The 11,112-nt window shown below is 34.8% G+C and overlaps 1 protein-coding gene and 1 non-coding gene across 2 annotated transcripts; one reads left to right on the forward strand and one right to left on the reverse strand.

Annotated features, from left to right (window-relative positions):
- The first annotated feature begins 212 nt into the window (after positions 1-212).
- Positions 213-8,533, forward strand: LOC141599623 (beta-ureidopropionase). Its single transcript, XM_074419694.1, has 6 exons — positions 213-542; positions 4,634-4,741; positions 6,037-6,225; positions 6,851-7,078; positions 7,165-7,389; positions 7,878-8,533. The coding sequence occupies exons 1-6, from the start codon at positions 387-389 to the stop codon at positions 8,241-8,243; spliced, it is 1,272 nt and encodes a 423-aa protein (XP_074275795.1). The 5' UTR covers positions 213-386; the 3' UTR covers positions 8,244-8,533.
- A 189-nt stretch (positions 8,534-8,722) lies between these two features.
- TRNAM-CAU (transfer RNA methionine (anticodon CAU)) lies at positions 8,723-8,809 on the reverse strand. Its single transcript is given in 2 exon segments — positions 8,723-8,758; positions 8,772-8,809. It is a non-coding gene; the product is annotated as a tRNA-Met (tRNA).
- Between the last annotated feature and the right edge of the window lie 2,303 nt (positions 8,810-11,112).

Here is an 11,112-nt window from a genome sequence, read left to right on the forward strand (position 1 = left end):
ATCAACTACATCAACCACGAACTTTTATTTATCAATGATTTAAACATAATTAAACTTTTTTTTATCAACTATAGAATATATTTATACATATGATCCTAATGGAAACCTTGTGCATCGCACGGATTTTTCAACTAGTTTCGAATTATTACAAGAAACGACCAATAATTTGAATTATCCAAGTTAAATAATCCTATAAAAAAATGCAATTATGCCTCCAACCAAACTCTACTAACAGACATGTATTAAAAAGATTCCCCAAGAGATTCAATAATATATACGCAACAACAACTTGAAAACACTAAACTCTGCATCATTTATCTCATCTCATTATTTTTGTTTGATAATAATACTTGATCCTACCATCATCAAGATATATAGAGACAAGTATGGAGAAAATGAACGGGAAAGTTGCAATTATGGGTGGAGATATTGAAGAAAACCAGTCTTCTAATGATGAATCTTCAATTTCCGACGGTTCTATTTCTGGGTTTGACTCACTTCACCACCTCCTTCGTTCTTCTCTTCCTCCTCATCTTTTTCAGGTATATTTAATTTAAATTCAATGGAAGTTTAATCATGTTTAATTGATTAATTTTATTGGCTGCTTTATTCATGGATTGTTTTTTTAATCTGAATTGTATTGATGTGTTTGTGTAATTATGTTAGCTGTATCTGAAATTAAATTAAATCTTGATTTGGGAAGCATTGAAGCTTATATATCAAGTATGAACTAGTATCACAATCATGGGTAATTGTATTGTATGTGGTATATTAGTATATACATGCTAATATGCTATGCATGGACTGCTATTTTTGGTCATAGTTAAATTTATTTGTGAAAGAGTTATTGATACGTATTGAGCGGAAACGAGAATAAAAAGGATATTTGTTTCGATATCTTGTGAAGATCGAACCAATGAGATATTTGCTTCAAGATCAATAATAATCATTCTCAAGACCTATTGAGAATAATCGGGGTTTAATCGAAACGCGTCGAATTAAAACAAAAAGGTTTTTTTTCGCAACAGCGAAGTTCATCACAAATGTGAGGGTTTTACATCATTCTTGAGTTGTTACAAATGAGGATTTCGGCCTCCTTATATAGCCGAAAATCCTTGGGCTCCAAGGCCAAGTTTAAATGCTAGTGCAATTTCCTAGGTGAAGATTCAAAGTCCTTGACCATGGAAATCAACATGCTTGACTAGACTAGAAAAACATGCTTGACTATGCTAAAAACTAGGTGATGAAAATTAGATTCATCCTTGGACTTTTTGGGCGGCACTCATGGGTTCCCACGGGTCCTAAGGAGTTTCTTTGCGTGTTTCGGATACTTGAGTTGAGACCAACTTGAGGCAATCCCATACGCATCAGTTATGTCCACTATCCTATGCTATTTAAGTGTCTCATAGTCTTAAGTTGCCCTATTCACACAAAAGGTACGAGATAAGTATATAATTATAAATCGGACTTCTAATTATACTAATAGGGCCTGTTGCGCCAAAGATAGGGTTAGTAAGATTAATAGTGTCTCTCAATTATATAAGAAAGGACCCATGAGCACTTAGATCAACTGGCAAGGGGTTGTTCTAGTTTAACCAGAAGTCTCGTGTTTGAGCCCTGGGAACGCAGCAGTGTTAAATCTCATGAGGGAGAGCTTGCCCTAGTGGTCCTACCCGGCTCGAATCCGGATTAAACCGGAAGGTTTACACCAAAAAAAAAAAAATTTATAAGAAAGGACGGGTTTGTGTGACAAATCCCTAATTGATTCTAATTCAGTTTGTTTGACTAAAGTGAGAGACTAGGTAACACAAACACTCCTCCTAAACACACGTCCCATGTCCGACACGACACTTGTCAGACACACAGCTAAACTATCGGATACCTATTAACGAAGATTGTGATGTCGAAAGACTAAAAAAGATTGATGAGAAGGTGATTTTCAGTAAGGATCCTCTGTCCCACTTTTGTGTCCCATTGTGTGTGCCACTCCACTCACCTTCTTGTTGCAAAATAAAATATTGCAATAGTTATACTAATTTGTTGATGTGTTAGAAGGTGATTGGAGTGGCACATAGATTGGGATACCAAATGGGACAAAGGATCCCCACTCGGTGATTTTAGGTAGGAAATGAGAACGAGTTACATTCAAATTCAAAGTCAAATTTTACTTTCAATTATTTAAATTTAATATCAAATACATTTACAAAAATAATATCGTATGCTATTTATAACTACAAAATATATATTTTATTAAATTTAAATAATGTGTCCCGTGTCCTTAATTTCATGGGATGCTGCCTCTGTGTTGTGTCCGTGTCCGTATCCGTTTTGGTCCTACCTAGGTGAGAGATACACAATAGAGAAAAGGGGTTTTCTCTAAGACTTACTTCTTCCCTTCAAGTACTAGCATACGGGGCACAAATTAGTACCTATGTGGATACCGGTAGAGGCATGAGAATTGAGGTGCTTATTATGCGTCTTGGTTTTAGATTTCTACATCAATTATACTTTTTATTATCGTTATTATTCCGTTGCGCTAAGAGGTATGTGAATCATCTTATTTACTATGTTGTTTTGTATTATACTTGCAATATTATCTGGGCTCATAGGGTGGTTCAAAACCCTACAATTTGTTTACCTTTTGTATTCTTTGTGAAGAGTATTTTAATATTGAGACGGAGGAAGTAGTTTTTATTTGTTTCTTTTGACCATTTATCATGGAGAGGAATGATCTCCCTTCCAAGAGGAGTAGAGGGATACTTTCTGCATCTATGGAGGGGTAGAGCATTGTTGGGAAAAAGTTGTATTTCCCTGTTTAGTGTAATTGTAATGGAGATTAAAGATAAAGAACAAACCAAAAACATCCACTATATTAGAATAGTAGGTTTACAAAGTCGTCGCCCAAAATGGATGGATTAATATAATGTATCTCTGATAATATTTTGTGAATGAAAGAATAATTTCTGTTATTAATCATATCTCAAAGCTATATATATATATATATATATATATATATATATATATATATAATACTCGTAGCAAAGAGGAGAAAATTAGTGAATTCTCCGAGAAACTTTCTACTGCACTCATTTAATACATGATGAAGAATGTTTTAAGGCTTACTTCTTGAAACACTTTAATTATAATCTAACTCTGCCTTTCTCCGTATTTAGGAGGGAATTACCCAACAAATCTCCCCTTCCCGACTTACCTTCCCGACTTAATTGGGGAGTATCACCACACCTGAACCATCACAGCATTCATGACCGATGATGACCTAGCTTCTTTTCTTCCAACACATCTCGAATCCAATGATATCGAACATCGATGTGTTTGGATCTTGAATGGTAGGCTGGATTTTTAGCTAAGTGAATAGCGCTTTGATTATCACAAAATAGAACATATTTTTATTGTTTTTTTACCAAGTTCTAACAAATAATTCTTCAGCGATAACATTTCCTTGCCTCTGTAATTTTTGTAGTTTAGATTGCCAAGATACAACCAACTTCCCCTGCAAAAGTAGTCAAATAACCCGATGTCGATTTCCTAGAGTCGACATTGCCTGCCATATCTGCATCACAATAGCCTATTAGTAGATGAGGTTCTTCTTTTCCAAAACATAAACACCTCTTACTAGTTCCTCACAGCGGCCCAATGTTCCTTTCCAGGATTTGACACTACACCGACTCTACACTGACTGCAGAAGCAATGTCGGGTCTTGTTGGGTAATTCCCTCCTAAATATGGAGAAAGACAAAGTTAGATTATAATTAAAGTGTTTCAAGAAGTAAGCCTTAAAACACTCTTCATCATGTATTAAATGAGTGCAGTAGAAAGTTTCACGGAGAATTCACTAATTTTCTCTTTTTTGCTATTAGATATAGATATAGCTTTGAGATATGATTAATAACAGAAATTATTCTTTCATTCACAAAATATTGTGAGAGATACATTATATTAATCCATCCATTTTGGGTGACGACTTTGTAAACCTACTATTCTAATATAGTGGATGTTTTTGGTTTGTTCTTTATCTTTAATCTCCATTGCAATTACACTAAATAGGGAAATACAACTTTTTCCCATCAAGCATTGGCCCAAGTGTCCGTTATCTAATCATTATCTGCCATGTGGATCATAATTCGATAACTTTATTAATCGTAAGACAACTAAATAATTAAAGTAGGAGAGACTAGAGAGGTTCTAAGAGGAAGATATTGTCCTCGTCGTGCATGCTCTTAAACTGTATCGGATTATTATGATTTTAAGAAGTTGTGGTGAAGGGTATTCTATAAGACTATGGATATAAATTTTACAGTACATTTTTTACATGGAGTACTTATTTTCAAAACTTCTATTTTTGGTAATTTCTTGTCAAAATTTTCTCTTTTGTTTGACATTTTTCTCGAGACATCCTACAAAAAGAGAGTTTTGGCAAAAAAAGAAACCAATAGTTTTGCTGTTCTATTTAAAATGTTGTTTTTGTTGTTCTTTGACGTACTATTAAGACTTGATAAATGTCTGATTAATAGACTAGTGGCGGCAAAATGATCTGTCAAGTCATGTAGTTGATCCTTTGCAATGCTAGCAATTTTGCTCGTCAACTTATGGTGTATTACTTGATGCTTTGACAGGAAGCAAGCAGACTTCTTCTGGGAATGAATTGTGGAAAACCTCTTGAGCCGATTACACTCCCTGCACCAGCTTCCAATTTGTCTGCTAACCATAATTTTGATCTTCAGGTTTGTTGGTTTCCTGGGTCGGTTATTCGCGCTCTGTTCAAGTGTTCATTGGTAGCTTTACATTCTTTTTTTTACATTTGTCGCTTTTATGAATAGTAAAGAAAAGATCACCTTCAAATCTAGAACACATGAATCCTTTAATTGATGTTGGTAAGACAATGCAGCCTTGCTAATGTAGTAAATTTGTTGCGTTTCTTTTCATCGTGATATAACCCTCACTCGATGCAATTACTGATGTAGTTTTTATTATGAGTCATCTCGAAGAAATTAACATGCCAAAGACATGGTACGCGGCATATATCCCAGCTCCCCGTACCAACCTTCAGGTTCTCTTGAGGCCCTACAGAGTACAGACAACGGTATTGTTGTTGTTTGCGTTATAGTATGTGAAGTGAGTGAATGGACACTTGGGGTTTGTCTGGATGGAAGTGAGAGGAGGGCATAAAATCCTTTGTTTTGTTAACAAGTGTGAAAGGAGAGAAATGGAGGGATTAATTTTCCTTTCTAGATACCTAATCAAAATTCCTCGAAAAAATTTGGAGGGAAATGGCATTGTTCCATTCTTCCTTCTTAATAGTCTTTTCAAACACAATGTTAAGGAGTTTACATTGAATTTCTTCTTGAAGATCGAGGAAGTAATGAGAGTCTAAAGTTATTTAGGATTCACAAAGGAGCCTAGGATTAGCATATTAAAAAGCTTCTTTTATAATCATGCATCACGAATTCATGACATGCTGATATTGTGAACTTTAGGGTAAACAAGCTTAATTAGATTCTCCTTTATTTTCTTGAGGTGAAAATAAAACCAATTAAGTCCATCTCTGATAATAGATTCCATAGCTGTTTGACTGTGCTTGTATCTTAATATTCCATACCTAAAGATCACAAATTCCCACATTAGACCGTCTCATGGTTAAATTTTAATGAGACATTGTGACCAACCCATATTCTGGGTAGCTACTTGATTTTATTTTTTTGGTGGGGTGATGGGTATATGAGTAGACGAGTGACGATTTTTAGAGAATTGGGTGGATCTCACAATTTGCGGGAGCCATTAAGGCAGCAGGGTAATGTTGGTGGATTTCACTCTCACATTATATTAAGATGAGACCATCTATCGGGAGATAAATTGCCCAAAGACGTCATCGCCTCTTGGGCTATCACACTAGCTGAGCATGTGGAAGGAAGGGAATGGTGTTTAATGTGCTTAAATCTTGTAACTTTTGCCAGCTCCGTATGTAATAGTTCAACATCATATTTAATGTGTTTTATCTTTGCCATGCATACTTGATCAGGCATACAGCTTTCATGCTCAGAAAGAGTCTCTAAGAGACCCTCGAATTGTACGAGTTGGTCTTATTCAAAACTCAATCGATCACCCAACAACTGAACCTTTTCGGGAACAAAAAAGGGCCATCTTTCATAAAGTGAAGCCCATCATAGAGGCCGCGGGTGCTTCAGGAGTCAACATCTTATGCTTGCAGGTGAAATTGACCTCTAATTGTTCTAAGTAATAAGTTTGCTTTTGTGTCGTTTTTTTAATGCAAGCATATGCATGTAGAATGAATTTATTGAATAAAGTGTTGGTTAGAGTGTGATAAAGGTGGGTTCAACAGGCACACGGGCTCAACTAAACCTAGCAAAACTGACGTAACTCGCAACCCAACAGGCGAACTCGATTATGACTCTTACTATAAGTGACTCGACCTGGCGCAAATTTTGATGGCCTGTTCTGATCCTTGTCGTTAAGTGGCCCAGAAATAACACACCCAAAACATACACAAACCCAAAATGACCCGGTCGGGCCCGAATGCAACCATAACTGAAATGACCTGTGAGCGAAGTGACCTTACCTGGAAGCGAATGACCTGTTTGGCAGTTTCACAGGTCTATGTACAACTCAAAATAATGAGGATCAAGTTTTCTACACAAAATACTCATCTAAATAAAAAAAAAATTAAACAAATGGTTGAGAGTTGAGACCGACAGAAACGGAATATGTGAAAGGTTGAGAGGCCTTGAGACAGAGGGAACAGTCAACAGCTTGTGACTGACAATTTTAGGTCTCAATCTATATATTTTTTTAATACTAGCCTGAGTGCTACACAGGAAGCATGGACTATGCCATTTGCATTTTGTACCCGAGAGAAGAGCTGGTGTGAATTTGCAGAACCTGTCGATGGCGAGTCAACACAGTTTCTGCAGGATTTTGCAAAGAAATACAACATGGTCATAGTAAGTCCTATCCTAGAGAGGGATATTATACATGGAGAGACTCTATGGAACACTGCTGTCATAATAGGAAATCATGGTAACATCATTGGCAAGCATAGAAAGGTATTTCAATAAACTTTTATGAGGGTCCATCCATATTATTCCCAGAAATGCCTCCGCCTGTCGATAATTGTTTTCGTGTTTGGCAGAACCATATCCCAAGGGTCGGGGATTTCAATGAGAGCACATACTACATGGAAGGTAACACAGGACACCCTGTTTTTGAGACCGCATTTGGCAAAATTGCTGTCAATATTTGCTATGGAAGGCACCATCCTTTAAATTGGATGGCGTTTGGCTTGAATGGGGCGGAGATTGTATTTAACCCTTCTGCAACTGTTGGTGAGCTTAGTGAACCCATGTGGCCCATTGAGGTAAACTTCAATCAGTCATATACCTTATTTATGGTTTGTGGTTTTTACATTCCTTTTGTTGATTTTTACACTCTTTGTGAAGTTGCATCCAAAAGTGTAGTCTCACAAAGACTTGTGTAAAAAGTCAATCTTAGGAGTGTAAAACAGTACCCTTTTCGGACGGGTAAGCCTCATGAAGGGTAGTTAGTGAATGACATCTTGGTATAACCAAACAGGAAGGAAAGACTATGGTTAGGATTTAGGAGCAGTAAGCTAGTGCAAAATTCTTCATTCTTTCCTTTTTTGTCGCACAAATTCGCAACGAAGACGATCCTGCAGGATATTTTTGGGAGACCTCTTTATTCATCTATTAATCCAATCGAACCTTATAATTGCATGTCTTATAATTCCGAGACGGTCTCACAGAAGACTAATTGTTTTTGATAAAGCTTGAAATTCTCCATCTTTCCATTCATGTGGTTTTACTTGACTGCAATACTATTTGACAGGCACGTAATGCAGCAATCGCGAACAATTATTTTGTCGGGTCAATTAATCGTGTTGGAACCGAGGTATTCCCAAACTCTTTCACCTCGGGAGACGGGAAGCCCGCGCATAAGGACTTCGGTCACTTCTATGGTTCCAGCCATTTCTCGGCTCCGGATGCTTCATGCACGCCGTCCCTCTCCCGTTGTAGGGATGGTTTGATGGTTGCTGATATGGACCTGAACCTTTGTCGGCAGATCAAAGACAAGTGGGGGTTCAGGATGACTGCTAGGTATGAGCTCTATGCTGAGATGCTGGCTCGCTATGTAAGGCCTGACTTCCAGCCTCAAGTCACATCTGATCCATTGTTGCACAAGAACGCAACATAGTTCTGGTTTGACCTTGCAAAACTAACCCAACCTGATCCAGTCCGAATTGTACTTGCCCAAAATGGCTCCTCCTTTATCCAAATGCTAGCATACCCGAATTGGCCGAATCGAATGTCCCATTTGTCAAATCTAGTTCTTTCGTACATCTAATAGAATAGTACATTTCTTTCGAAGTCTGTACATTACTACATTTTCAAAGCATTGTAAATCAATATGGTTGCAACGAAATACTTCTCCGACTCCCATCTGTGGATTAATAAATGGTTTTCAGAAGTATTTAGTATTTCTTACTCGCGTTTCTTGTGTTATCTAATTGTAAAAGCAATGTATTCTTGTGTGCACAGAGTGTTTTCAACGTGAAAAACATTCAAGTTTATTAAAGTTGTGTCCATCTGCTATAAATGGTACGAGTAATTGGTAGCAATCGTGAAGAGTAAAGAGAAACTCAATAGTTGAGGAAAGTGGAAAGAAAAAAAGAATGGGGTGAGAGAGGCTCGAACTCTCGACCTCAGGATCACTCAATAAAGCTATGAGACCTACGCGCTAGCCAACTGCGCCACCACCCCATGTTGTAATACTAAAATTGTTAATTATATATGAGAAAATTGTTGATTACAGCCTTTTAAAAATCACTTTTTGAAAATTACAGCCTTATAAAAATTTTTTTGAAAATTACATCCAAAATATTACTTTTCTTCTAAAATTGCACCAACTTGAGATTTTTGGTGAATTTTGATGATGTTTTTATGATGTACCCTTTATTATTTGAGAGCCTACTTACCCAGATTTCTTACCTCTCCTTAACACAAACCAATTAATCACCCCAAACATCATAAAAACATCATCAAAATTCACCGGAAACCTCAAGTTGGTGCAATTTTAGAAGAAAAGTAATATTTTGGATGTAATTTTCAAAAAAAAAATTATAAGGCTGTAATTTTCAAAAAGTGATTTTTAAAAGGCTGTAATCAATAATTTTCTCATTATATATTACTGGTTTAAATCAGACTGGTTAGTGTTGCCTACTTTACTTTTTTTTTTTTTGTTGTTGTTGAAATAAGGTTACCTACAATTCTACACTCCAAAAAATACATCAATTGGTCTCCCTTGTGACGGGTTACCATTTGTGACGGATATTTTGTGAGATAAAATGGTAACAAAATGGGTTAGTGGAGAAAGGGGACCACATGAATAGTGTTGAAGAGAGAGAAAAAGTGGGTACATTGTAAGGTAAAATGGTATCCGTCTTCAGCTTGTGACGGATATGTCATGTCTTCAATGAGAATTTGTGAAAATACATAATATAAAAGCTAAGTTTCTTTGGCTTTCTATTGGCTGATGAATTATGAGTTTAAGAATACATTCTAAATATGGGTCCCTCCACGTTTTCTCTACGGAATTAATTTCTTAAGCCTTCCCACGTTCTTCTCAATGATCTAATTTACCTCTCTCCTAATTTCAGTATTAATTCAATTATATTATGATTTCACGATACTTATCCCATATATATACATTTCCTAAAAAATTCTTATTAAGAGAATCTGAACATATAAAAATTACAAATTGAATAATTACAAAACATATAAAAATTGCAAATTGCAAAGTGATTGTAACTACAAAAATCAACAAGAACTTCATCGTCTCCTTATTTCAGTCTTGAAAAAAATTACAAAAATATCAGTACAAAAGTATAACTATAATTGAATGATATACTAACAAAATTAGAATATTGTACATATATTAAGTGCTTAATAAAATAAAGCGAACAATGACCATCAGATCTAAGATAGTCCCTAATAATTTTGATTTAAAACAAACAATAATTATCATTCAATGGATTGGATATAACAAATTCAACAAATAAATTTCACAAAAACAAAAGATTTGATCAATAAGGCAAAATAATAAACCCTAATTTTAAATTGCATGTAAAATCTTTGGAGAAAATGAAAAAATCAAAATTTTCTTATCAAATCTAACCTATTCAAACAAATATTTTCACGAAAACAGAAAATATTACTCAAAAAGACATACATTATCTAGATCAATCACGATCTCGCAAAAAATTAAATACATGCAGATCAAAACACAATTCGACGAGAAAATTGTGAATTATAATTATTGAATCATTGATTATTAAGGCTCATTTTTTTGATCGAAATGGATGGATCTCAATCGAATTGAACTTATATGATCGAATGTAACTTATAGGATCGAATCAATGTAACTTATAGGATCTCGAATCGAACTTATTGGATCTCGAATCGAACTTATAGGATCTCGAATCGAACTTATAGGATCGAATCGAATCGAACTTATAGAATCTGAACTGAACTTATAGAATCCGATTTTAAATTAACTTAAATTAATTTAACTTAAATATTATTATTATTATTTTATTATTATTATTATTATTATTATTATTATTATTATTATTGTTATTATTGGTTTTGGTTTTGTTCTTGTTCTTGTTCTTGTTGTTTTTTTATTATTATTTTTTTGTTTTTTTATAAACCGCAACTTTTGATTATTATGATTATTATTATTATCATTATTATTATTATTATTATTATTATTATTATTATTATTATTATTATTATTATTATTATTATTATTATTATAAAAAAACGCAAACTTTTAGTGAGATTAAACAAAAAATTTACATGAAATTAGTGGGCAGCCAAGAGAGAACACTGATAAGAAAATATAGTCTAAAACACAAGGTAAAATAATACTCCCTCCGGCTTACTGTTTTCTTCCCATTTCATTATAATACTCCTCACATATATTAGAGAAACAGGAAGAAAATTAAAACCCAGAGGGAGTAACATTTTTCCGCTTTATATACATTGGTTTGTTCATACATTAT

The sequence above is a fragment of the Silene latifolia genome, chromosome 9, assembly GCF_048544455.1.
Source record: "Silene latifolia isolate original U9 population chromosome 9, ASM4854445v1, whole genome shotgun sequence".
In the NCBI taxonomy this organism is placed as follows: domain Eukaryota; kingdom Viridiplantae; phylum Streptophyta; class Magnoliopsida; order Caryophyllales; family Caryophyllaceae; genus Silene; species Silene latifolia.

Excerpts from the sequence above, each read along its gene's own strand:
- LOC141599623 (XM_074419694.1), top strand. The coding sequence starts at position 387 with ATGGAGAAAATGAACGGGAAAGTTGCAATTATGGGTGGAGATATTGAA. Across the intron at positions 543-4,633 it reads TTCCTCCTCATCTTTTTCAG|GAAGCAAGCAGACTTCTTCT; the intron begins GTATATTTAATT and ends ATGCTTTGACAG. Across the intron at positions 7,079-7,164 it reads TCATTGGCAAGCATAGAAAG|AACCATATCCCAAGGGTCGG; the intron begins GTATTTCAATAA and ends CGTGTTTGGCAG.